Below are 23,857 nucleotides of genomic sequence, written 5' to 3'. Positions count from 1 at the left end.
GAAAAATGAGGTCATGGTAATGTAAAGGAGAACATGGCCATGCTAGGGACTCTTCCTTAGGTAAAAGGCCAATTTAAACACAAGGAAGAACTTCCCGATGCTCAGGCTAAATGGGAAGAGGAGGGGGAAGGCCCAATACCAAGGCCGGGCAGCAGGAAGAAGGGGTGAGCAAGGGGAAGAAAGCATAGCAGAGGGGGGGAGGCAGTAGGGGAGGGCGGGGGAGGGAGGGAATGCAGGCGGGCAGAGTAGGGCCCACAGAGGGGAGCTAATGACTAGGTTTGGTTTTGATTTTGTAAAGCCTGCTGTTTTGGGGTTGCAGGCGGGCAGAGGAGGGCGAAGGAAGGCCTAAGCAGCGGGGGAGCTAATGACCAGGTTTGGTTTTGATTTTGTGAAGCCTGCTGTTTTGGGGACAATGCAGGGAGATCTCAACCAATCGTAGGACTGGACTTGACGTTCAATCATCAAGCTCTTAAATATAGCTAGATTTACATGACTTAATCCACCTATAGCAACTTGTTGCATTTCCTCTTGTCTAAATGTTGACAGATAATTAAGATTGCAGAGAGAGAATCTTTACTAAGCTCTTCATCCAACGAAAGCAGTGCCAACAAGCACATTAGATGTAAATGAGTCATATGTGAAAAAACTATTACCTGCGGCCAAGTGACTGCAAGAAATTTTGCACATTTCCAATAAGCAACGCAAATAGTAAAAGGCCTAGGCCAATGATGCCCATTGTGAATAGAACCTCCCAAATAAATAAGCTTGGAACAAGATTCCCTGCAATTGTGCTTATTTGCTGCAGAAATAAAAATATGAGTGTATTGTATATATTTTTTGTATATCTGCATTTCAACTAGATGTATGTATGTATGGATGGATGGATGGATGGACGGGTGAATGGATGCATGCACGCATGTATGTATGTATACACACACACACACACACACATACACAAAAACAAACAAATATTTTATTGACATCTACAGAAGACCCAATGGATCTATGAGAGCATGTAACCTGTCAGATTGCCCAGCATCCAGTCGACCAGCGTCCACCTGCCGGCCATTTAGCTGACAAGTGCCAACTGTCCACCTGACAAGTGCCAGCCGTCCACCTGTCATGACAAATGGCACCCAAGCTGGTGAACCATTGAGGGAAGTGCCTATCTACCACCACCCTCTTCATGGCTACATGCACTCCATGGCATTTACCAGGTCTATCTCTCACCTTGGAGGGCCGCCACTTGCACACCATCGACAAGTGGGTAGCGCGTCCCTAATACTGGCAATCAGGGGTAGGCTACACCGGCTCGTCCCTAATATTGGCAATCAGTGATAGGTTGTACCGGAATCACGCTCCACGTCTAGTGGCGGGCATTTATGGCCGAAGCGGTGCACCTATTCATTGTGGTTGGACCACTTGTATAAATGAGCAATCTTAGGACTGCCAAGGGATTAATCAGTTAGTGAATGAATGCAATTGTTCTTATTCCTCATTGTTGTGTACTGTGTCTCCTTCCTTCAAGTGTGTTCTACTAAAGTGTCATCTTGCCAATTGTTTGTTGCCAACCTTTTAGGTGCACGTCAAGTATAGTGTCTTATCAGAGTTGTGTGGGTGCGTAGTGGAGCACCGCAATGTAGCCGCATGTTTCCCTAGCCAAGTAGCAAAACTTCTGGAGGCATACTGCCACAGAGTGAACCCACAACACAGTCGGTATCATAAACCCTAGGTGTGCCGGGTAGCAAGGTATGCTACATGTACGCTAAAAATTGGGGATCCTGCTGAGGAATCAACAATCAGGAGTTCCTCGTGAGTCATCAAGCCGAGTGTCACATGCCCAACACGCGCTCTCGGGTTGGGCCATCAAGTCCACTGAAAATCCCCTCGTCAATTCGTTGCTACACTCCTGGGAAACCCACTTTCAATTTTGTTGCTCCCCATAGCCCCCTTCACCCTTACCCTTACCTTCACTCATGGCCAATGCACATCTCGCCGAAACTGAACCCCTAGTGATTGTGCTCGGACAGGTAAATGTCAAGCTGCCAACCTTCAAAGGAACTGCCACAGCCTACGCCAACGACCATGTGCGGCACTTCCTGGCCATGTGTAGGAGCAGAGGGCTGGACAGGGAGGATGCCTATGTGGTACACATTCCTTCCACCTTGGAGGGGTTTTCTAGAAAATGGTTCACTAAGTTTCCAATGAACCATTTTGCCCACTGGACAGTCCTATGTGACACCTTCTCCAGAACCTTCCATCCAAGCAATCATAAGGAGCGGGTGTTGAAGGAACTCCACCACTTGAAGCTGCTTCCCGACAAGACAGTCTCAGAGCTCATGTCACGGGCGATTGTCCTGGCGGCCTGCTTGCCTGCCCATCTAGGTGACTTCATGGTGTGTCAGTGGGTGAACCAGGCTCTTCCTCGCACCGCTCAACAAAAGATCTTGGAGAGCCTCAGGCCAAGCGCCACCTTGTGGGACTTCCAAAGAACTTGCTGCTCAACTCGAAAATGCACATCTCTTGTTCGAAGGTGATGGCAACGGAGGGGTTGGCACTGCAGGGTCCACGGCCAACCACATAGTGACCAAGCTCCAAATGGACTTGGAAGATCTCAAGCTCCAGAAGGCCCACAATGAAGAAGACCATCTCAAGTGTGAGCTAGAAGCTCTTAAGCTCCAAAACGCTCAGCAAGAGGAGGGTAATCTTGCCCAGCTCCGAAAGAGAAAGAAGCTCAAGGCTCGTGCCATCTGTCAAGCTGTCAGGGTCACACCCCACAGGAGTGTCCAAGGAGATATTGCAACTTCTGTGAGAAGGGTGATCATGAGGATAAAGACTGCTATCATCTTAAGGGGTTCTGCCAATTACACCAACAATAGCAGTCTTTCCCACCAACCACCACCGCTCTCACCCTGCACATGGCTAGTTCTCAGTTACGAGTGTGGTGAGTCTAAAGATCTCAAGCTCCAGAAGGCTCACAATGAAGAAGACCATCTCAAGCGTGAGCTAGAAGCTCTTAAGCTCCAAAAGGCTCAGCAAGAAGAGGGTAATCTGGCCCAGCTCCGAAAGAGATAGAAGAGCTCAAGGCTCAACAAGAAGCCAAAAGAACAGTTTGGTGTGCCACCTGTCAAACTGTCAGTCACACCCCACAGGAGTGTCCAAGAAGGAGATATTGCAACTTCTGTGAGAACGGTGGTCATGAGGACAAAGACTGATATTACCTTAAGGGGTTCATAGTTGCAAACATTCTCGAATGCAAGGCTTTGCAAACGTTGCAAACGTTGCAAACGTTGCAAACGTTTGCAGTTTGCATCCCTTTGCAAACTTTGCCTGCAATTTTTTTAACACTTACAAATTCAGCCAATTTTGGGCAGTTTTAACATAACGACTCTTCTGGCGTACACTTCCGCTCCCTACGCGCTGTCGACCAGCACTACACGCCTACGCTCTCGGCTCCCTTGCGCGTCTCTACTCAACCACGGCGAGGCCCAGCCGCCCAAGGGGCTTCCGACCCGCAAGCTTCCGACTCCCGAGCTTCTCTCTACTACCGAGTGAAGGACTTCCTACCTTCAAGCCTTCGAGATCAACAAGGAGAAAGATGATGAGAGACTTGTTTCTCTACAAGAGGCTCGTGAGTCTATGGAGGATGAGGAAGAAGAGGACATGCATGCAGTTGGTACTGAGCAAGCTGAAGCTGATATTGTTCAGACAGATGAGGATGCTACTTCATCTTCTTCCTCTGAAGAGGAAGATTCAGAGGAAGATGATGAATGATCACGATTCACCATGTAAATGACCTCTCACACACGGGCACTTTTTCCCTTGGCTGGACAAGGGTTTTTTCTCGTGTGAGCACACTTCACTTTTAGTGTGTTGGGCTCATTGCCTTGGGACTACAATCTAGTACTCTGACTTATGTACTTCACTCTTTATGCGATAATATGAGTATTGAGTACATTTCCAGCACTCTTGAGTCTTGAGTCTTAAGTTCTAAATTCTAACATCTTTTAAGTTTCAAGCTTTCAAGTTTTTCATTGTGTTTTCAAGCATTGACTTTGAACATTCTATTTATGCCCAAAAAAATAATTTTTTTACCCGCCACGAATGCGAATGCATCCACCCTCGATGCATTCTTTTGCAAACTCGGCATTCTCGAATGCGAATGCACGAATGCAAAGAATGCTTGCAACTATGAAGGGGTTCTGCCAATTACAGCAACAATAGCAGCCATTCCCACCAACCACCACCACTGCCAAGCACCTGGCAGGCCCTTACAGTCCTATGTACCAGCCGCAAACCCTAGCACCCACCTACACCCAACAAGCCTCCCCCTCACCATCAAATCTTCCACCTATCATCCTCGATGCAACCCTAGCAGCAACCCCCATAGCTCGCCCACCTTGTCTACCTCCACCCCGCACACGGCTACTTCTCTCATAGTCATAGGAAACAGCCGTTTCAGTCCCTAGAAACACGTTTCTCCATTTCAAGACCCCATCTGTTTCCATGGCAGTTTCTCGTTTCCCAAGTGATATTGTCACAAGAAAAGGCCGTTTCCACCCTTAAAAACTCGTTTCCCCGTTTCCATTCCTCGAACGTTTCCGTTCCCGTTTCTCGTTTCTGGTGACTATGACTTCTCTATTACAGGTGTGGTGAGTACAGTCACAACCTAAGCAAAGGCCCCTTTGCTTGAAGGATCACCCCCTTGCCGCTACTGCCCAGGATCCGAGGATCACTATACCCAAGACTGCCCCACACAGAGGGCCAGCACCTTTGCTTCTCCATCCACAGACTTCACTTTTCCAAGGGCACATCTTGTCTCAGTGGGAGAAGAAGCACACCCCTAGTCACCACATCCAGTCCCAATCACTTCCCCTCCTTAGGAACCGGTGATGGACCCCCCATCTGCACAGTGATCACCCATGCCCAAAAGAAGGCTCTAGGAGCTACTTCAACTCGAGAAAAGTCTGCAGATGCATCTCCTCCCTCCCGCAATATTGTGGACCATGCACTCCTACAAGAATACAAGGAACTTCTGACTACACCACCCCAGGAGGCTGGCATACATCCTAGCTCACCATCTGCACCTAGCTCAGCGTCACCACAGTCATCAACATCCTCAATCCACTTCCTTCTTAAAGGGTGCTGACTGGACGTGCCCCTTCATGATCTACTTCAGTGGAGCGCCAAGGTTCGCCAACAACTTGCAGCACTTTTCACTCAATGGGAAGGAAAGAGTCCACCAGCTCCTCTTCGTGGTGGGTGACCGAGGCATGTAGCCACCAAGGGTGCCCACACGGACTGTCCACCACAACAGCATGACAGTGTCACACCGTCACAGTGAGTCAACGGAGGCACCAAAGATAGGAGATGCACGCAGCAGTATTGAAGGCTCCAATGGCACCGACTGACTATCCAACGGCATCTCCTAGAGATAGGAGATTCTTTCAAAGGCTACGCTACCACCTCAAGGCATCCACCAAAGATATGACATGCCACCGACTCGGCCTCAAGCATATATGACCCCTCAACCCATCTTGGAGGACATCCTTTTTATCCCATCTTGGAGGACATGATTTATCCTTATCCCTCGCTATCACCTGAAGGACATCCTTCATGCGCATCCTTCATACCACTTGTACCCTGTGTTTTACAGTCACTTGCCATCTTCTTGAGCTGTGTCGTCCTCTTCACTGTGACCTTTGCTGAGAGTGCACGGTACAATGAAGCACATGTATCAATGTCCTCTGAGTAGTGCAAGTGTTCTGGTTCCTTTTGCAATCTTGTCTCTTCTTTTTTTTTTTCCGAGAAAAGATCCTTTCATTAGTTATATAAAAACGCCCGTAGGGCTACAAAAGATCTCTCCTGCTCATAAGAGAAGCAGAGCAGTGAATACAGCAAGGCAGCCCGGGAGACTCTCCCTAGGTGCTGCAAAATACAAGCATCAGTACAAAGGACTCAGGGGCTAAATCATACAATAGGGGGGGGGGGAAGCCAAACAGGTGGCTTGTAATGCCAACGGGGGGATCCCGTGTGAGGTATAGAAGGGGCCGCTGCGCCAGGTGGTGTGAAAGGCCTGGCGCCGCAAGAACGCCTCATCCGAGTCGCCCCGGATGCGGTCATACTGTCCTCGCAGGGTGTGGATCAACTCCTGCCAAATCCCCCGTACAGTCTCTGCTGGTGGCTCCAGTCTCCCCTCAAAGGCCGTGAAACACCGGGCCCTCCAGGTGAACCAGATGGTGAGGCTGCTGAGGAGCTCCCATCGTAAATCCCTCTCCTGTGTCCAGCTGGCAGACGAGAAATCCGGTGCCAGAACCAGGTGAGGCTAGCCCCTAGTGAATCTGATGGCCTGACCGTCCTGCTCCATCTCATAGCCCATAGCAGGCCTTGACGAAGTCGACCAAGCAGCGGCACCCCACGTAAACATACCCTTTGGAGAGAGGGGGGCCAGAATACGCAGCATCCGCAGCCAAATCTGCTGCGCCTGAGGGCATTCCCAAAGGCAATGTCTCTGTGTCTCCATAGGGTGGCCGCATCGGACGCAGGCCGCCGGAAGACCGCTGTAAACAAGCCAGGTGCCAACTGCTGAGCCCCTGTGGGTGGGCGACCAGCCACTCGAAAGTCGAGATCCTGCGGGCCTGTCGACTAGCCCAGAGCTGAGCCCAAAAATCCTCCAGGAACTCCTGTGAGAGTCCCTGTAGCCGCCAATGCCCCGCTGCAGCTGGAGAGACCATCCTCCTCGCCGTCAAAATATGCCGCCCCAGCCGAACAATATACTGGAAAAAGGTGATCTCTGTGGCCTCAAGGGATGCATAAGGATCATGCCACTCGTACTCCCCAGGGTCCCACTGTAGCCGGGCCAAGGGGCGCGCTGCATATGCCCATATGCACCAATCCGGGAGCACATCTGCAGGGTTGGGGTCAATATGCCACTTCCGAGAAGCGGCGGCCACTACCCGTATCCTCTGAAAGGTGCACTCTGCAACCAAAGGCGACTCCACCTCCACTCTCTGAAGTCTGCCCTCATCCTGAATCTCATAGTAGAGGCATCTGCCATCCTCAGTGCAAGCTCTGACAGCAATCAGGATCTCCAACTGAGTAAAGGCTCCCAACCACCGTAGGGCCACTAGCTCGAAAGGCGTGAACCACTCCTCTGTGAGTGCCTCCTAAATATCATCCCTCATAATCAACCCCCCTCTGAAGTGACTCAGCCTCTCCACCTGGATCTCCTCTGGGAGACTGCACAAGGCCTGCCAGTCTCCAAAACTACGTGCTGGGCCTGCCGCTAAAGGTCCCCAGGCTAGACGAGGCCGAGAACCCAGCATATGACCCTGCTCTGTGCGAACCGCTGGGCTCCAAATGAGCGGCTGTCTGGCCCGCTCCTCAACACAAGGAGGTCGCTGAGAGAGCCCCGATCTCAGCAACTCCCAAGCTCTCAGGATGCTCAAAGCGAATTTGTCCTCCCATCCTCTACTGAGGCCTGTCCTCCTCATCTCTATGAAGATCCACCGAATCTCTGGTGCCCAAGTGCCCCCTGCTGGGGGAGCCCGAGCCTGCAGCCGCTGCAAGAGAAGCTCTTTCCAAGGCTCAGCGCCTGGAAGCAGCCCCCGAACAATAAGCTTCCCCAATAAGGCTCTACTCTGATCGACTGGATCTATAATGCCCAAGCCTCCCTGAGCCAGCGGAAGTGTAATAACTGCCCATGCAACCTTTGCCCGGGCTGGCTGACCGTCCCGCCCACACCCAAGAAAGTTCCTGATTAGCCTCTGTACCTGGCTGATGCAAGAGCTCGAGAAGATCCAGCAAGACGTAATGTACCACATGGTCGCTAACAGCACCTGATTTGCCACCACCACCCTCCTAGCCAAGGATAGTCGAGCTATACTCCAATACAAAAGCTTCTTCCGAATGTTCAAAAGAAGCAGGGCAATCTGCCGCTCAGGTGACAAATCTAGTCCAATCTGGCATCCCAAATATCGCACTGCTGTGCCAGGAGGAATCCATCTAAAACCGGGGTCCGGGCTCCATGCCGAAGTGGGAGCACTACTGATCCAAAAGGCCACTCTCTTGCGCCAATTGATCAATGCTCCCAAAGCTGCACTAAAAACTTGGAGCGACTGCTCTGCTCGAAGAAGATTGGCCTCTTGGCCATGCAAAAATAAGCCCGTGTCGTCTGCAAACTCAGCATCGGGCAAGTCCTCCCCCCGGACTGGGAGCTGGAGTCCTCTCAAACCAACCTCCTCTGCCGTCAAATACATGCTCATAGCCTCCGCAAAGAAGAGAAAAAGAAAAGGGGCGAGGGGACACCCCTGATGGACTGATCTGGTCAGCTCAAAACTCGGCCCCCGTCCTCCTGCAATCAACACCTGGCTACGAGCTGTGGAATACAGAGCCGCCACCCCTCTGATCCATCCTGGCTCAAAGCCCAGGCGAAGCATAGTGCCCTCTAAGAAACCCCAATCAACTCTATCGTATGCCTTCTCAACATCGAGAAGCATCACGACCAAGTCCTCGCCAAGAAATCTAGCTCGGGCCATCGCCTCCCAGAAAGTAAAGATGTTGTCAAGGATACTGCGCTCCTTGACGAATCCTGTCTGGGTAGCATGAATCAACTCCCCCAGGAAGGGCTGGATCCTCAAACTCAAGGCCTTTGCTAAGACCTTGTAGACAGTATTGAGGATCGTAATAGGCCTCCAATGCCGAATATCATCTGATACTCCCTCCCCCTTGGGGATAAGAAAGATCAAGCCCTCTGAAAAGCTCTGTGGCATCACCCCAGTGTCCAAAACATACTGAAGCCCCTGCGGAGGCCTGGCCCCAAAAGGTCCCAATAGCGCATAAAAAAGGCCGGCGTCAGTCCGTCCTCCCCTGGGCAACTATGTCGCGGCAGGACCCTCAAGGCCTCGGCAAGCTCAATCTCTGAAAGAGGCGCACCAAGAACTGTACGCATACGATCTGTGACCCTCCTCTGCACATGGGCCCACACAGTCTGTCTGCAAGCATCTCGATCCTCAGTGGCTGGCTCCGCTGAAAGCAGGTCTCTATAGAATGCAGTGGCAATGGCTCTGATCTCCCCGGGCTCAGTAGCTACCGATCCATCCGGTCTACCAAGCTGACGGACTCCTGCTCGAGCATGGCCGGGTCCAGTGATCTCAAAAAACTCCCCAGTCACTCTATCACCAAGCTCCGTCCACTGAGAGGCCTGACGACGATAGTAAAACTCATGTCTCTGCTCCTCTGCCTCTCTAACCTCCTGGCGTGCCTGGCTCAGCTGTGACGCCACCCACTCACATGCAGGCTGCTGCTCCTGAAGGCGCTGTAGCGAAGCAAGGCTGCGTCTCAGCCGATGCTCCCGCTCGCGAATCTCTCCCAGCCGTGTCAAAGCTGCAGCGTGCAGAAAAGAGCTAAGCTCGATGAGTCCCTGGGCACACTGGCCTGCTGCATCCTGGTCAGAGCACTGACTATCATGCCAGATCCTCTCAATGTCCTCAGCGAGACTGGGATCTGTAAGTACCCTCTTTGGGATCCTCAACTGCAAGCTGGGCTCCTGTGTCCTCTCCTCCAATGTCAAGATAACTGGCGCATGATCTGAAAATGAGGTGCCAACGAGAATGCCAACGGAGCCCCCTCGCTCCCCTAACCAGTCGCCCACATAAAAGCGATCAATCCGTGATAGATTAGTCCCTCCCTGCCGGCGATCCGACAGAGAGAAACTAAGACTGTCCTGAGAGCAGGAGAAGGCCCCATGCTGCCATGCATCAGTGATCCTCAGTGACATGCAAAACCGGTCCCAAGCTGCAAGCTCCGTGCCGTGCACTGTAACATGACTGCCTCCCACCCTATCGGCCGGGTCCTCAAGCATGTTGAAGTCTCCCCCGACACACCAATGTGCGGCCTCTCGCAATGCATCCGTAACCTGGGTCCGAAACTCTGCTCTGGCACTAGCATGATTGGGCGCATAGACGTTGAGCACGCCCAATAGCTCATCATGCATCCTCAGAATGACATACTGTGCTCTACCAGGCACAATGATCCCTCGATCCACAATGGCCTGCCGCCATACATCTGCAATGACCATGCATACTCCTCCCTATCCACCCAAAGGACCAAACCCTGCAGACCAAAAGGTGTCCCATCTACCAGGCATCACCGAACCATATCTCCGGATCCTGCTCTCACCCAAGTGGTGCTCCTACATCATCAAAATATCAATGCTGCCACCAACCAGGCATCTCTGAAGCTCCTGCCTCAAGCAACCACGATAGCGTATAAAATGTGCTCCGGCAAGGCCCTGTACATTCCATGAGATGATCCTCATGGATGACCTGCTGAGGTGGATGCTGTCTCAGCCGTACGACGGGCCTTCGCAAGCGGCTTGGATGGAGAGTAGTCCCCATCCGAGCGGCTGCGAATCTGCCCACCCGATGTACTGCAAGAATCACGGATCAGGCGCCAGTGGCTGTGGCCCATGGCAACTGCCTCCCGCTCTGACAGAGAAACCTCGTGTATACATACATATCCAGGGTCGCGTGCTAAGTCTGCCACTATGCGAACGACCAAATGACGAATCCCTGAGGCATCCACACTCCCGGGATCCAAGAAAAAATGAGCCAACTCCCATAATCGGCCTATCACATCTGTCACCTCCAGATCGCTCACATGATGAGAAAACTCAACTGCCTGAGTCTTCAAAGTGCTAAGAGCGAGGCCACCGCTGAATCAAGTGCCTCCTCCCCGCGGGCTGGAGGTATCACTACATGAACTCGGATGGGTGCTGGCTCATGGGGGCCCTCTGCTCCAAAAAGCCGTGTGAAGGCGTAATCAAAAGCCTCCGAGCGCTGTCTAATGCCGAGGCGACTCAGCCGACTGCGGATAGATGATATCCGTGAAGCCCGAATCGGCATGGTAGGTCTCCTCTATGATGCTCGAGCGAGGTCGGTGCTCAACGCCCTCCGGACTGCAGGTGAACGCCACGAGACTGCCAGGGCCTCCCGGGAAGGTGAGGCAGGCGGGGGGGAGGAGGGGGGGGGGGCGAGGGGGGTGGAGAGGGAGCCGCTGCCGAAACCGGAGCGGGGACGGGAGGAGGCGAAGGTGGAAGCGAGGCGGTGGGAGGGGACGGGGGTGGGGGGGTGAAGGAGGGGGTGCTGGCATCTCCTGGTCCTCAGTCGTCGCCGCAGGGGTCTCCTCCTGGAGGGGAGCAAAGCTGTTCCTCACGGGAACCCAGTGAGGCTGAGACTGTGGCTGCTGCTGCAGCGGTCTCTGGGCGTGCTGCTGCGGCTGTCTCCCTCGGCGGCGCCCCTGTCCAGGCTGCCACTCCGAGGTCTCAGTGGCCTGAGCAGGTGTCCCGGAGGCAGCCTGCCAAGCCGCATCTGTGGGCGGGCCATCAGGGGCCTGCTGCTGTGGTGAGGGTCGGGGTCTCCTGCGAGGGCAGGCCTTGGCCAGATGACCGACCTGCCTGCAAATGAAGTACTGGTTCGGGAGCCCCGAGAACTCCACTCTCTGATCAATCCATCCCCCCCCTATCCTAGGTAGCTGAATGACCTTAGGAAGGGAGGAGATGTCAGACACCAAAACTTTGACCGAAAGTAGCCCAGCTGCTCGGGCCACCACTGAAGCTGCTGTGGGGCCAGTCTCTAGTACTGAGCCCACCAATGCTCCTAGCCTAGAGAGGAGCGGAAGATACTCCCGGCGGAGTCCAGGGAAGCAAACTGTAACATGGAAAAGGCGCTCTCCCTGCTCAGCCGCTGCTGGGTCAAAGCCATGCTGCCAAGGTCTGAAGAAAGCCTGAGCACCCCTGATGTCAAGGGGACTCATGGCAAGGACCTTGGCCACGCTCTGGGCGGTCTCGAACTCAATCTGGTAATGTCCACGGCCTAGTAGCTGTACGTCCAGGATCTTGCCCACATCTGCAAGAAGGCAGGCCTGGAGAAGATCCCGGATCTCCCCTCTGCTGGGGCGAGTGCCGACTATACGGCAAATGGTGGAATGAGCCTAGAGGCGTTCCACCTCTGCGGTGAGGCTCGCTTCCTCTTCTGGCGAAAGAGAAAGCCTGATGGGGGTGTCCTCAGGGGCGGGCGAGGGGGCTGCGGATGAGTCCCTCTGAGGCGGGGCGGGAGGAGCCTCCATCAAAGTCTGAAGCTATGGCGAAGGCGAGGCGAAAGCAGAGATCTTGCAAGAACCGAGCTGCACACAGAGAGGCGGAAGACGAAGGCCGGAGAAAAAGGAAAAAAAAACCCCCTGGGGGCGGAAGTCAGCAAGAAAAGGAAGGGGGGGGTGAAGCGGCGAAGGAGAAGCCCTGGGGGGGGGGGGGGGGGGGGGGGCTGCGCGCAAGAGGGGTGGGGTGGAGAAAGAGCTGGCGGAGGGGGGGGGGGGGGGGGACGGGGCGCTGTAGAGGGGAGGTGGGCGCGAAAGAAGGGGGGGGGGGGGGGGGCGCGAAGGCGAGGAGGGGCGGCGGGCAGTCAGCGAGGGAGGGGGGCGCAGTAGCGAAAGCAAGCGGGGGGGGGGGGGGGCAATAGGAGGGGCGACGGGCAGAGCAGCAAGGGAGGGGGGCGCAGTAGCGAAGGCAGGCGGGGGGGACAAGGGGAGGCGCGAGGAATGAGGGAGGGCGCGAGGGGACGAGCAGGCAGGTAGGTGGGGGGCGCAGGTGTGCAGGTAGCACGAGCAGGGAGGAGCGGGAGCTTCAGCGAGCGACTTTATCAGAATGAGCATAATCTTGTCTCTTCTTGTGTTGTGTTCCGCTCCATAATGTCTTCTGTGTTGCACTGTGTCATCTCTGTTGCGCTGTGAGCATCAAGGACTCCGGACATACTATCTAGAGGAGAGCCACCACGTAGTGTGCTGGGCAACCAATCTTGCTACAGGTACACTAAAATTTGGCATGCCCAGTGGGACTCTCGAAACTGGGAGTCATGTTAGCTCGCCATTCCCTTTGCGTTCCATCCTCTCTTTGCGTTGCATCCTTTGCATGCCCAATACACGCTCCCGTGGTAATCCGGTCAGCCGATCCAAAAATCCTCTCTCAATACGCTACTATAGTCGGAAGAGGTTTAACTACGTACCGCCTAGGGATCCTCTTCCACCTCTTCCTATGGCGGCTAGCTTGGTAATCCCACCCTCGGCAACAATGGGCGAGGCCAAACCAACCCTCCTAGTCTAGCCAATCCTCTTGGGGCGCAAAACCCCTTTCCACGGTGCTGGGCCAAGTCAATGTCAAGCTTCCCACCTTCAAAGGATCATCCACTCAGGATGTGGACCACATCCGACAGTTCATCCTCATTTGCAAGAGCCGAGGCCTTGAGCGGGAGGATGCCTTCTTGGTGCTCTTTCTGTCCACTCTCCAAGGTTCTGCAGACAAAGGGTTCAGTCAATTCCCAATCGACCACTTTGCAGATTGGACCACTCTGAAGGACACCTTCCTTCGGACCTTCCGTCCTAGTAACTATAAGGACTGCATTCTCCAACAGTAAGGGAAGCTACAACTGCTACCAAGGGAGAGAGTGTCGGAACTCATGGCACGGACCACAGTGCGGATGGCTCACTTACCGACTTACCCTGGCGACTTCATGGTGCGTCAGTGGGTGACACAAGCCTTACCCAGGTCCACCCAGCAGAAGATTCGAGAGAGTCGGTCCACGCCAACAACAATGTTGAAATTCCAGAAGCTAGCCTCCTAACTTGAAAATGCACAACTCATGTTTGAGCATGATGTAGGCTCTGTACATCCAACAGTGACATAATCGAAAGCAGCAACTCAGTGGAAGCGAGAGCTGGAGGCACTCAAAGTGAGCCAAAAACCTCCAAGCGAGGAAAGTACCCTGCTCCAACTCAAAAGGGAGATTGAAGAATTGAAGACTCAGCAAAGAAGCCAAGACGGGGCTGTGGTGTGTTATATGCCAGTCACTTGGACACGCCGTCCAAGAATGCCCAAAAAGGAGCTATTGCTCCTTTTGTGAAAAAGGAGCACATGAAGATAAAGATTGCTACTACCTCAAGGGGTTCCGTCAACTTCATCAGCAACACACTCCTCATCCCGCCTCAGCAATCCCCAACCTTGCTCATTATGCTACAGCTGCTGTTGCCATTCCAAAAACCTTCCATGCTGCTATACCTCCTCCTTGCCCACCCACTCCTTAGGTGACCTACCTCCCACCACTCATCCCTAATCCTCCTGCACCAACCACTGGGGAAGGAGCCCCCGTGAACCGTCCTGACTCCTCGCCCTCCCCAGCCTCGCAATAGTCCCATAGATGTGGGGAATACGGTCATTACCAAAGCCGTTGTCCCCTTCTTGAAGGCGCTCTGCCCTATCGGCATTGTCCGGAATCCAAGGACCATTATACCCGGGATTGCTCCCAAGCAAAGGGCATCCACTTCCTCCGACTTCACATTTCCAACCCCAACAACCCACTTAGTCTCTATAGGACATCCTCCGTCCATAGGACCACCTCCGTCCGCTTGCCAACCTTCCTCTCCCACTCTTGGAGTGTCCGTCACAACCACAACACCTACTCATGAGGATCCACCATCCACCAGAGTGGTCACCAAATCACAAAGGAAGGCCATGTCTAGAGAGCAACAAGGGGATGAGCCAAATGAGAACACTCATCCACTTCCCCACACAGTCATAGATCAGTTCTTCTTGCAAGCCTTCAAGGATCTCCACTACGAACCTCCCATGTCGGATAAACCACCTACCCCCTCCCTCCCACATTCCAAACCACAGCTTACACCTTTCTCCATGAAGGATCTACTCAAGGGAAATACCATGTCAGTGAACCTCCTTGATCTTCTCCGGATTAGCCCCAGTGTCCGACAATATCTCAGTACACTACTGGAGCAACTCAATGGTACAACCACCAATTCTTGGTGGGCAATATGGTGGGTTTTCCCTCCTCTCAAGTGTTGCCGGTTGCATGGGTATCAGCCGTACCAATCTCTCCTTTATGGACTACTGGAGCCCCTGCCTCTCTATTGAGATTCATGGTACCCCACTTTCTAGGGCAATCGTCGATAGTGGGTCCAAGGTGAACCTCATGCTAGAATTCACACTTCATGCAGTAGGTCTCAAGGTGACATGGCCAGCCAACTTCTATGTTCGGATGGCCGACCAACGGGAGGGGACCCCTATCGACCTAGTAGAAGGTGTCATTGTTGTTATGTCGTTATTCAGGGGATTTCATTTCTACTGGACTTTGTGGTGATCCGGCTTCCTGCAGTCAGAGGGGCCTACTCATTACTTATTGGTCAACCATGGCTTCGAAGTACAGGTGTACAACACGATTGGGGCTCTGACTGATTGTGGATTCCTCAAGAGCATGGTCCACAAGAACTCAAGTTGAAGGAAGGTCTAGACCAAGGGATCTGTGGTGCCACAGTAGCCCCAACTTCTTCTCCCAACTCTGAGCCGCTCACTTCTTGGCCTACAAAAGAAGGCCTTGTTTCCCATGGTGATGAGTCAGAACTCCTTGACTGGCTCTATGTAGTGGAAGGCTTGACATCCTACACGGTGGACATCACGGAGGTACCACACGACTCCACTAAACTCTCCTCTGAGCATGATGAGGCTGTAGGCCTAGGAGAAATATTCACAGGTCGCCACAGAGGGCCCAAGATGGTCAAACCTCTACCACACAAGGCTGAAAAGCCCCCAACCACTAACTCACTGACTCAGTGAAGGCACCACCATAGGTGTCTAAGGACATACCACTTTTCCCAGTGGGGCAATGTCTTAAGTCTTGGACAGAAGATCACTATGGTACCTTCCCAATTTACCACCAGCCCGCCCGTGGCCCCGGCCTCCTCTCCAAGGCAACTGAGATAGGGAAACCGCTCAACCTTCCATCTTTTTTTTTTCAAGGAAAAATATCCTTCTATTAGTTAATGAAAGACAGCCACAAAGGGCTAGATACAACCACGAAGGGCTAGATACAAACTCGCCTCATGTATGGGGCGGGAATCACATATCATAAGCGGAAGAGACACTTCTCCTCCGGCTGGCCGCTCTGTGAGGAGAAGGCTATCTCATACGAGGGGGGGGGGGGGGGGGGGGGGACACACAGGTGGTTTGTAATGCCAAGTGGAGTTAACACCTCTATCTGTGAGAAAAGGGCCAGGCCTCCAGAGCCTCAAGAAAGCTTCCCGCCACTTCCGCATGCGGTCAGAACCTCCGTATAACTTCCCCCACTGACCACGGAGGGTATGAATCATGTTGAGCCAATGCTCTTGATGGACTCAGCAGGCGGAGTATGGGTACCCTATATGGCCTTGCTGCATCAAGCTACCCAAATGTGCCAGGCTGCAATGCTACTACAAATCTCCCATCTCTGGCATGAGCGTGGTCACCAATGATCTATAGGTGGGGTTGTGACTAGTACTGCCGAAATACGATGGTGAGAGACCTGAAGGGCTAGCCCTCCCCCACCCTCCTCATAAGCCTTGACCACCACAGCCTCTGTGGCCCAAGCGATAGTTCCTCATGTAATGATCTGGGTCGATGCCCTGTCCATAGTGAAGATGCACAGAATCCGCTGCCAAATCTGTTGAGCCTTCGGGCAATCCTAAAGACAATGTCATTGAGACTCCTGAGGGTGCCCGCATCGTGGGCAAGCTGCTGGCCGACCTCCAACTGCCAACCAAGTGCCGACCGCCACGCTCCTGTGTGCCATCAGCCAAAGAAAGAGGGTGATCTTTCTAGGTCGGAAACTGTCCCAAAGCCTCTTCCAAAAATCTAAAAGGAAACGCTATGAGAGGCCTTGTGACTGCCAATGTGCTGCTACTATCGGGGTACCATCAATCTCTGGCATCTGGATCCTGCGGGCTAGCTGCGGAGTATAATATGCAAAGAAGGGGGCATCTAGAGTCTCCTCCCGATTAGCAAGGTCATGCAAAGTCCACTCTCCCGGGTCCCACTGTAGGCGCGTGAGGGGTCAGTACTCCCATATCCATAGCCACCAGAATCTCTCCCTAGCCACCTTTGCCGGCGGTGGGTCTATGTTCACCCCTCACCCTCTACAAGGTGCAGCCTCTGAAATCCTTCAAGAAGTGGTTTGATCTCTCTACTCTGCATGATCACTCCGCATGCCACCTTGGCCCTGGATGGGCCTCCCATCAGCCTGCCATAAGAGTTCCGGATCAATCGTTGTACTTGGCCAATACGTGCTCGAGAGAAGTCCCAGCACGAAGTGATGTACCACATGGTGGTTAGAAGAACCTGGTTCGCCACCACCACCCTACCTGCTAGGGAGCGCCTCGCAGAACTCCCTAGCAGAGCTGCTTCCGAATACTCAAAAGAAGAGGTGCGAGTTGCTGCTCAGGAGAGATATCAATGCCCACATGGCAACCAAGATAGCGAACTAGAGTGCCCCTCGAGATCCATTGGAAAGCCTCAGCTGGGCACCAAGTAGGAGTGGGTGCTGAGCCTACCCAAAAACCACACGACTTTTGCCAGTTGATTTGTGCTCCTGATGTGCAACAGAAGAGGTCGATGGCCTTTGCGAATCTCAGGAGATTCCCCACATCTCCTGAAAGGAAAGCTACCATGTCATCTACAAACCTTGAGTTAAGCAGCTCCTCCTGCATGTGGAGGGGAAGACGCAATCCTTGAAGCCCGGTCTCCTGGGCTGAGAGAAAACTACTCATAGCCTCGGTGACGAATAGGAAGAGGTAAGGTGCCAAAGGACAGCCCTGCCATACCGAGCGGGAAAGGGGAAATTTGTTGCCACGGGCTCCCTGAATGAGAACCTGGCTATGCGAGGCTGAGTAAAGTCCTGAGACCCCTCAAATCCACTCCACAGGGAATTCCATCCGGCTTATTGTGCCCTACAGAAAGCTCCAATCCACGCTATCATAGGCTTTCTCAAAGTCTAGGAGTAGCACTATGAGATCCTGCTACCGCATCTTGGCTGAAGCTGTCGCCTCCCAGAAGGTGAAGATGTTGTCGTGAATACTCCGATCCATTGAAGAATCTCATTGAAGACCGCCTTCCATGAGGTCTCAGTGACGAAGAAAGAAAGAGACTAAAAGCCCGTCTGCCCCCAAGGATTTTCCCTTGGGTAGTGCCGTCACCGCCTTCGCCAGCTCCTCTGCCATGAATGGAGTCAATAAAAGAAGGTCCAAAGAGAGGGGGGAACCACCTCTCTCGTGTACCGCCAGACCCTCTGACGCGCGTCCATCACCTGTGGGGATAATGGGGCACCTGTGAGAAGAGACCGGCAGAAATCAGTGGCGATGGTTCTCACATGGGGGGATCAGAAACAATAGCTCCATCCTGGCCACACAACCTACAAATACCATTTATCCTCTTGTGGGGGCCAGCTATCTCAAAGAAATCCCCTGTGACTCTGCCACCGGCCTAAGTCCAAAATGAAGCTCTGGCATGGTACTTGTACTTCACCCTCCTCTCCTCAATGGATCTAATCTCCGTGCCAGTGGCAGCAAGTTGATTCTCAATCTATGGGATATCTGGGGAACTCTCCTGAAGCCACTGTAAAGAGGCCAGACGACTCCTCAAACTCCTCTCTTGCTCGCGAAATCCCTCCAATCTGTACCAGGGCTGGCTGCCCACCACGCTACATGGTGGCTCTTCTCTAGATAGTTATGTCAGGAGTCCTCGATGCTCATGGGCACAACGCAGAAGACACTTTGCCGCAGAACACAACACAAGGAGAGATGAGACTATGGAATGAACGAAAACACTTGCACTAAGCAGAGAACAACTGATACATGTCCTTCACTGTACCGGGCACACTCAACAGAGGTCAAAGTAAAGAGGATGACACAGCTCAAGCTAATGATAGAACAAGGGGGTACAGAATAGGTGCAATGTGGTATCAAGGATGAGCATGAGGATGTTCTACAAGTGAGATAGGGCTGCAGGATAAGGATGTACTCCAAGATGGGACGAGGGGACATATATGCTTGAGGTCGAGTCGGTGGCATCTCCTATCTTTGGTGGATGCCTTGGGTGGCAGCGTACCTTTGGTGGAATCTCCTATCTCTACAGATGCCGGTGGAGTGTCATTTGGTGCCGTTGGAGCCGTTGGAGTCTTCAATGCACCTCCTTGTGTCGGTTGTGGTGGTGCGTCTCCACTTGATGATCCCAATGCTTGGTGCCTCCGTTGACTCACTGTGACTGCCACACAGTCACGTTGTTGCGGTGGACAGTCCACCATGTGGGCATCCTGGTGGACAGTCCATGTGGGCACCCTTGGTAGCTACAGGTCGCCCACCACTAGAGTGCTCACCGTCCTCGGTGAGGAAGAGAAAAGTAAGTGGCCTTGAGATTTACAAATATGGGAAGTATGCATGATGTGGTTATTATATTATGCAAAGATGCAAGTATATACTGATTAAATTATGCGAAATACAATGCAGAGCACTAATTACATTATGCTGAGTGCAATGATGCAAAGAGTGCAGACAAAAATAACATCATAAAAAGATGGTATAAAGAACTGAAAATGTCCATCACGAAATAATGTATCTAAATACTGCAGAAGTAGTGCTAGGTGCGCCAGAAGGAGTGCTAGCGCTAGCAGATGAAGAAGTAGGAACACCGGTGAGAAGGAACTGGAGAGGGCAGAGAGATGCTCGGAGGTTATCCAACTCAGTAGCTTGGGCTCGTAAAGAGACCAGCTCCCGATTTTGCTACTCCACGTAATCCGACCACCTCGTTAGTGCTGTGGGAAGATGAAGAGCGGAGGTGGGTGAGCTTGGACTCTGTATCTTGCAAGCGCTGCTCTAATGTGGAGACCTAAGGAGACTGCGGATGGTATCCGCAACGTGGCGGGTGCGATCCCGCGAACGTCGGCAATCAGTGGATAGCTCAAAAATATAGTCGGTGAGATATTCCGAGTTGATGCGAAGATCCACCGAGAGGTGGTCAAGACCCCGAACGATATGACGAGCTCGACAAGGGTGTGGTATTGAGAGATTCTCTGGGGAGTCGAGAAAACGGAAGCATGGAAGATCTCCCACTGAAATGTCTGGAGCACTGTAGGAGAATGGGGAATCAAGAAGCTCGATGCGCTCTGTGTCGTCCTCCCGATCGACATGGAATATCACCTCATGCATGGCTTCAAGAGTGGGGGCACACAGTGATGGCCCTCCGGAGGCAATCGTAGAGGTGACAATAGGGATGGTGGCAATCACCATCAAGGGTGTCGCCTGAGCAGCTGATGGAGCACGAGATGTGGAGAAGGGGGAATTCTCTGATGTACAAGATGGTGTGGTGGATAGGGTGGAAACAGCTGCTGGTGAAGATGGGATGGTGGAGAGGGTGGAAACAGCTGCTGTTGGTGAAGATGGGGTGGTGGAGAGGGAACTATTGGTGAAGATGAAGAAATAGCCGAGGGTGATGTTGTTACAAACTTCCTCACAGCTTCTGCTTTCTACTGATCATGTGTGGCATATGGAGCCTGACATGACATACATCTATGGCTCGTGGAGCCTGATATGGTGTGTCTAAATAGCATATAGAGCCTGACAAGGTGTACATGTATGGCTCATGGAGCCTGATATGATGTGATTCCCTGGGACTAACTATCCTGGAGATCTTATGTATTTATGTTCTGGAAGGATCATAAACCCTGGACATTTTAACTGATACAACTGAGCAGCTGGATGTTTTTTCCAGTCTAGCTGCACTCATGTGCGTGCATGACTTTGATTTTATATTTGGATGATTTGTTTTGTTTTCTTGGACAATGCCTGAGATTACTGCATGTGTTGTCCATGGACCGGGGTGTTGGGACACCTGGGCACCCTGTGGACATGTATGTGCACACCTTTTTAGGCCTGATAGGTGGTCTACATATGTTTTGCAAGTGGTAAGTGTCCCCAAAAACCCAATTTACAGCTTTATGATTTCACATACTAATAATTATGGGTGCAGGTCCACACTCACTTATAAGTGACCAACTGTTTACAGCCCTCAGAAGCTGCTGGTCAGGGCATCTGGAGGCAGGGAAGTGCTGGCCGATTTGAGGGAGAGAGATCCTCTATTGATCGGAGACCATCTGGCTCATGAACTGCTGCTGGTCAACTTCCTTTGTGACTTCTGAGAGCTGGTCGACTTGCTCTGTGAGCCTGACAAGAGGAAGATGATGCAAGGCTGTCGTGGGCTGATGTGGGAGTGCTATGGGCTGTCCATGGTTGTCCTACATGTGCTTAATGCCGGGAACGCTCTCTGGTGCTGAAGATTGACATCAAAATTCAGCATATGTTTTGTTTTGTTTTCATACTGTATTGGAAGAAATAGGTGCTAGCCAGTGGAGAATCTCTAGGCACCCACAAAGTTGTATTCAGAAGCAGACTCCTTTTTGGTAATCCAACCATAAAAGGGGGGGGGGGGGGTCAGCCCATTTTCTGGCCCCTAGTGTGGTGTACTATGCAGAGCTGACATCTTTCTTTTATCTTGCATGCTTATGTGTTTATTCAGTTTTCATGATTGATAAGATTTCCGTGTTACAGCTTCCCTTCCGTTACATTGGTACCAGAGCTTGGCTTTCGACAAAGCTTGTACCTTATATGATGCTGGATATGGCTGTAAGGAGTCATTATCCATGAGAGAAGGTTGGGATTCTGAGGTAGCCCTCGTCTTATTGTCGCGCCTCGAAAGAGGTTACTTTTGGTTTAAGCGGCAGTGAGTGTGTGGAAAGACTTTGTGGCCCTCCTGTCTGAGTAGGGGCATTGTTACACCCTTGCGGTCTATTCAGTATCATACTTGGGAAGCAGTTAGAGAGCGATATTCAGGTTATCCCATGAAGGGAATTCCGATGATGTTGTGAGAGCTCATGTGGCCCGAGCAAGTGATGTAACTAGGCATGCAACCCGGACAGGTGTTATGGGGGGGCATGCAACCCATGCAACTGAGGTGAGAGGGCATGCAACCCGAGGAGATAATGTACATCGACATGCAGCTCGAGCGGATGATGGGGTTTTCAGCCCATATGAGAGATGCAAAAGATCTTCATGCACTGTCGGTGATATCTCCACCTTCTAGGTACGTTCCTGCTCCCAAAGTTCCATCCAAGGTGGAGGGTGTTGCACGTGAAATCAGCCCTAGACCTGGGCATCGTCGCCATCGTAGACATGACAAAGAGGATGATGTTTTAGAGCGTCGGGATGCTCGTCACATTAAGAAGGCCAAAGAGTTCAAGGACATCAAATTCAAGAGCTATAATGGAAAGCTGGATACCACCAAGGCACTTGCTTTCATAAGGCAATTCGAAATAGACATTTGCACTGAGGACTTCATCGACAAATCTATGCTCAGGTATGTGGGTATGCATCTTAAAGAGACTGCAAGTGATTGGTGGATGGCAAAGCTCTTGGATAGGACAACTGCTCGTACATGAAGTGCTTTCAAAGAGCAATTCTATGATCAATTCCTTCCTCCTCACTTCGAAAAGGATGTATGAAAGGAATGGGGTTGCATAACATAGGATGAAGGCGAGTTTGTTTCCTCTTATGTCTCGAAGTTTTGGCGGATTCTTCTCAAGGTCACACCTTTCATGACGATTAGAGAGAACGAGAAGAAAAGAAAGTTTGAGTCAGGGCTACAAAGAATCATTCAGAAGAGCCTTGTAGTATATCTCCACAACACTTTACAAGAGCTCATATATTCAGCTACTATTTCTGAGGAGCTACAAGGTAAGGGAGCATCAAAAAGACAAGAATTCAGCTCATATAAAGGAAAATTCAGAGCTGGAAATGAGCAGAAAAAAGGGTGAACAGCCACCTAAGTTTATGCCCAATGAGTCCAAGGATGGAAAAGGGGGCTCGGAAAAGAAGCCGGGGGTAAAAAGAATGATCCTAAGCTGTCCAGACAGCATATTTTTAATTGCATGAGAGAGGGTAAGTGTTTCTTATGTGGGAGCAAAGATCACATGAAATCTCAATGCCCCCAAAATCCCAAAAAGAATACTGTGCAGGATGCAAAACCGAGTGTGAATGTTATACACGATGTATAGGGTAATACTGCACATGAGCCAAAGAGCAGAATTTTATGCAAAGCTTGGGGCAAGCTAAAGGATCAGACAGCTTTATTCCTTTTTGATAATGCCTTTACACATAACTTTATATCCATTCAGATGGTTGTTGATCTTGGGCTAAAGCCCAAGAAATTAGACATGGACTTTCATGTAGATGCTGCCTTTCACGGCAAGGAAGTCAAGGTCACTCCCATCATCAAGAAGCTTCACATACAGATTCATGGATATTTGGATCATGAAGACCTCCTCGTAGCACCATTTACGGGATGTGATGTGATACTTGGGTTGCCATGGCATTATCGTTCGGATCCCAAGATTTTGCACAAAGAGAAGAAAGTTATGTTTACTAATAGGGGTAGGGAGTTTGTATTGATGCGGTTACTACTGGGAGTATCATACCCGTTGTAAGCCACATTTCTATTTCCAAGGCAATAAAGAAATCAGCTTGTTCTTACTTGGCCTTTGTACGTGATAGTATTGAGCATGATGCTGTAAATCCCGTAGATCAAGATAAGATTGATTTCTTAAGTGATTATGCTGATTGTTTTGCTGACTCCCTAGGGCCTACCTGGATAGTTACCCCCAGAGAGGCCAGAAAATCACTGTATTGACATAATCCCTGGTAGCTCTCCTCCTACGGACCTCCTTATAGGGTGAGTGCTGCTGCCCAACAAGAGAAAATTATGACTCAAGTGAATGATTTGCTTGAAAAGGGGTTGATAAGGCCAAGTTCTTTGCCTTATTGTTCTCAGGATGTAAGTTGATTACAAGGCCCTTAACAAGATTACCATCAAGAACAGGTTTCCAATTCCTAGAATCGATGATATTCTTGACAAACTTGAGGGACCTGCTTGTTTCAGTCGTAT

The 23,857-nt window shown here is 51.6% G+C and overlaps 1 protein-coding gene across 8 annotated transcripts in view; it reads right to left on the bottom strand.

The window, feature by feature from the left end:
* LOC147630244 (putative cyclic nucleotide-gated ion channel 20, chloroplastic) overlaps window positions 1-23,857 on the bottom strand; it is a 141,649-nt gene that overhangs the window by 12,841 nt on the left and 104,951 nt on the right. For all 8 annotated transcript variants that reach the window (XR_015267624.1, XM_086810082.1, XM_086810084.1 and 5 more), the window contains one exon: window positions 654-799. Coding sequence is in view for 7 of the 8 variants with exons in the window: in XM_086810082.1 (XP_086666208.1) it covers window positions 654-799 (146 nt within the window). In the remaining variant the exon portion in view is untranslated. The remainder of the gene's footprint in view (window positions 1-653; window positions 800-23,857) is intronic.

Source organism: Cibotium barometz, chromosome 16 (assembly GCF_041138505.1).
Source record: "Cibotium barometz isolate CiBa-2024 chromosome 16, ASM4113850v1, whole genome shotgun sequence".
Classification (NCBI taxonomy): Eukaryota; Viridiplantae; Streptophyta; class Polypodiopsida; order Cyatheales; family Cibotiaceae; genus Cibotium; species Cibotium barometz.
The sequence above is the reverse complement of the archived record's forward strand: the minus strand, read 5'-3'. Positions and strand labels throughout refer to the sequence as shown.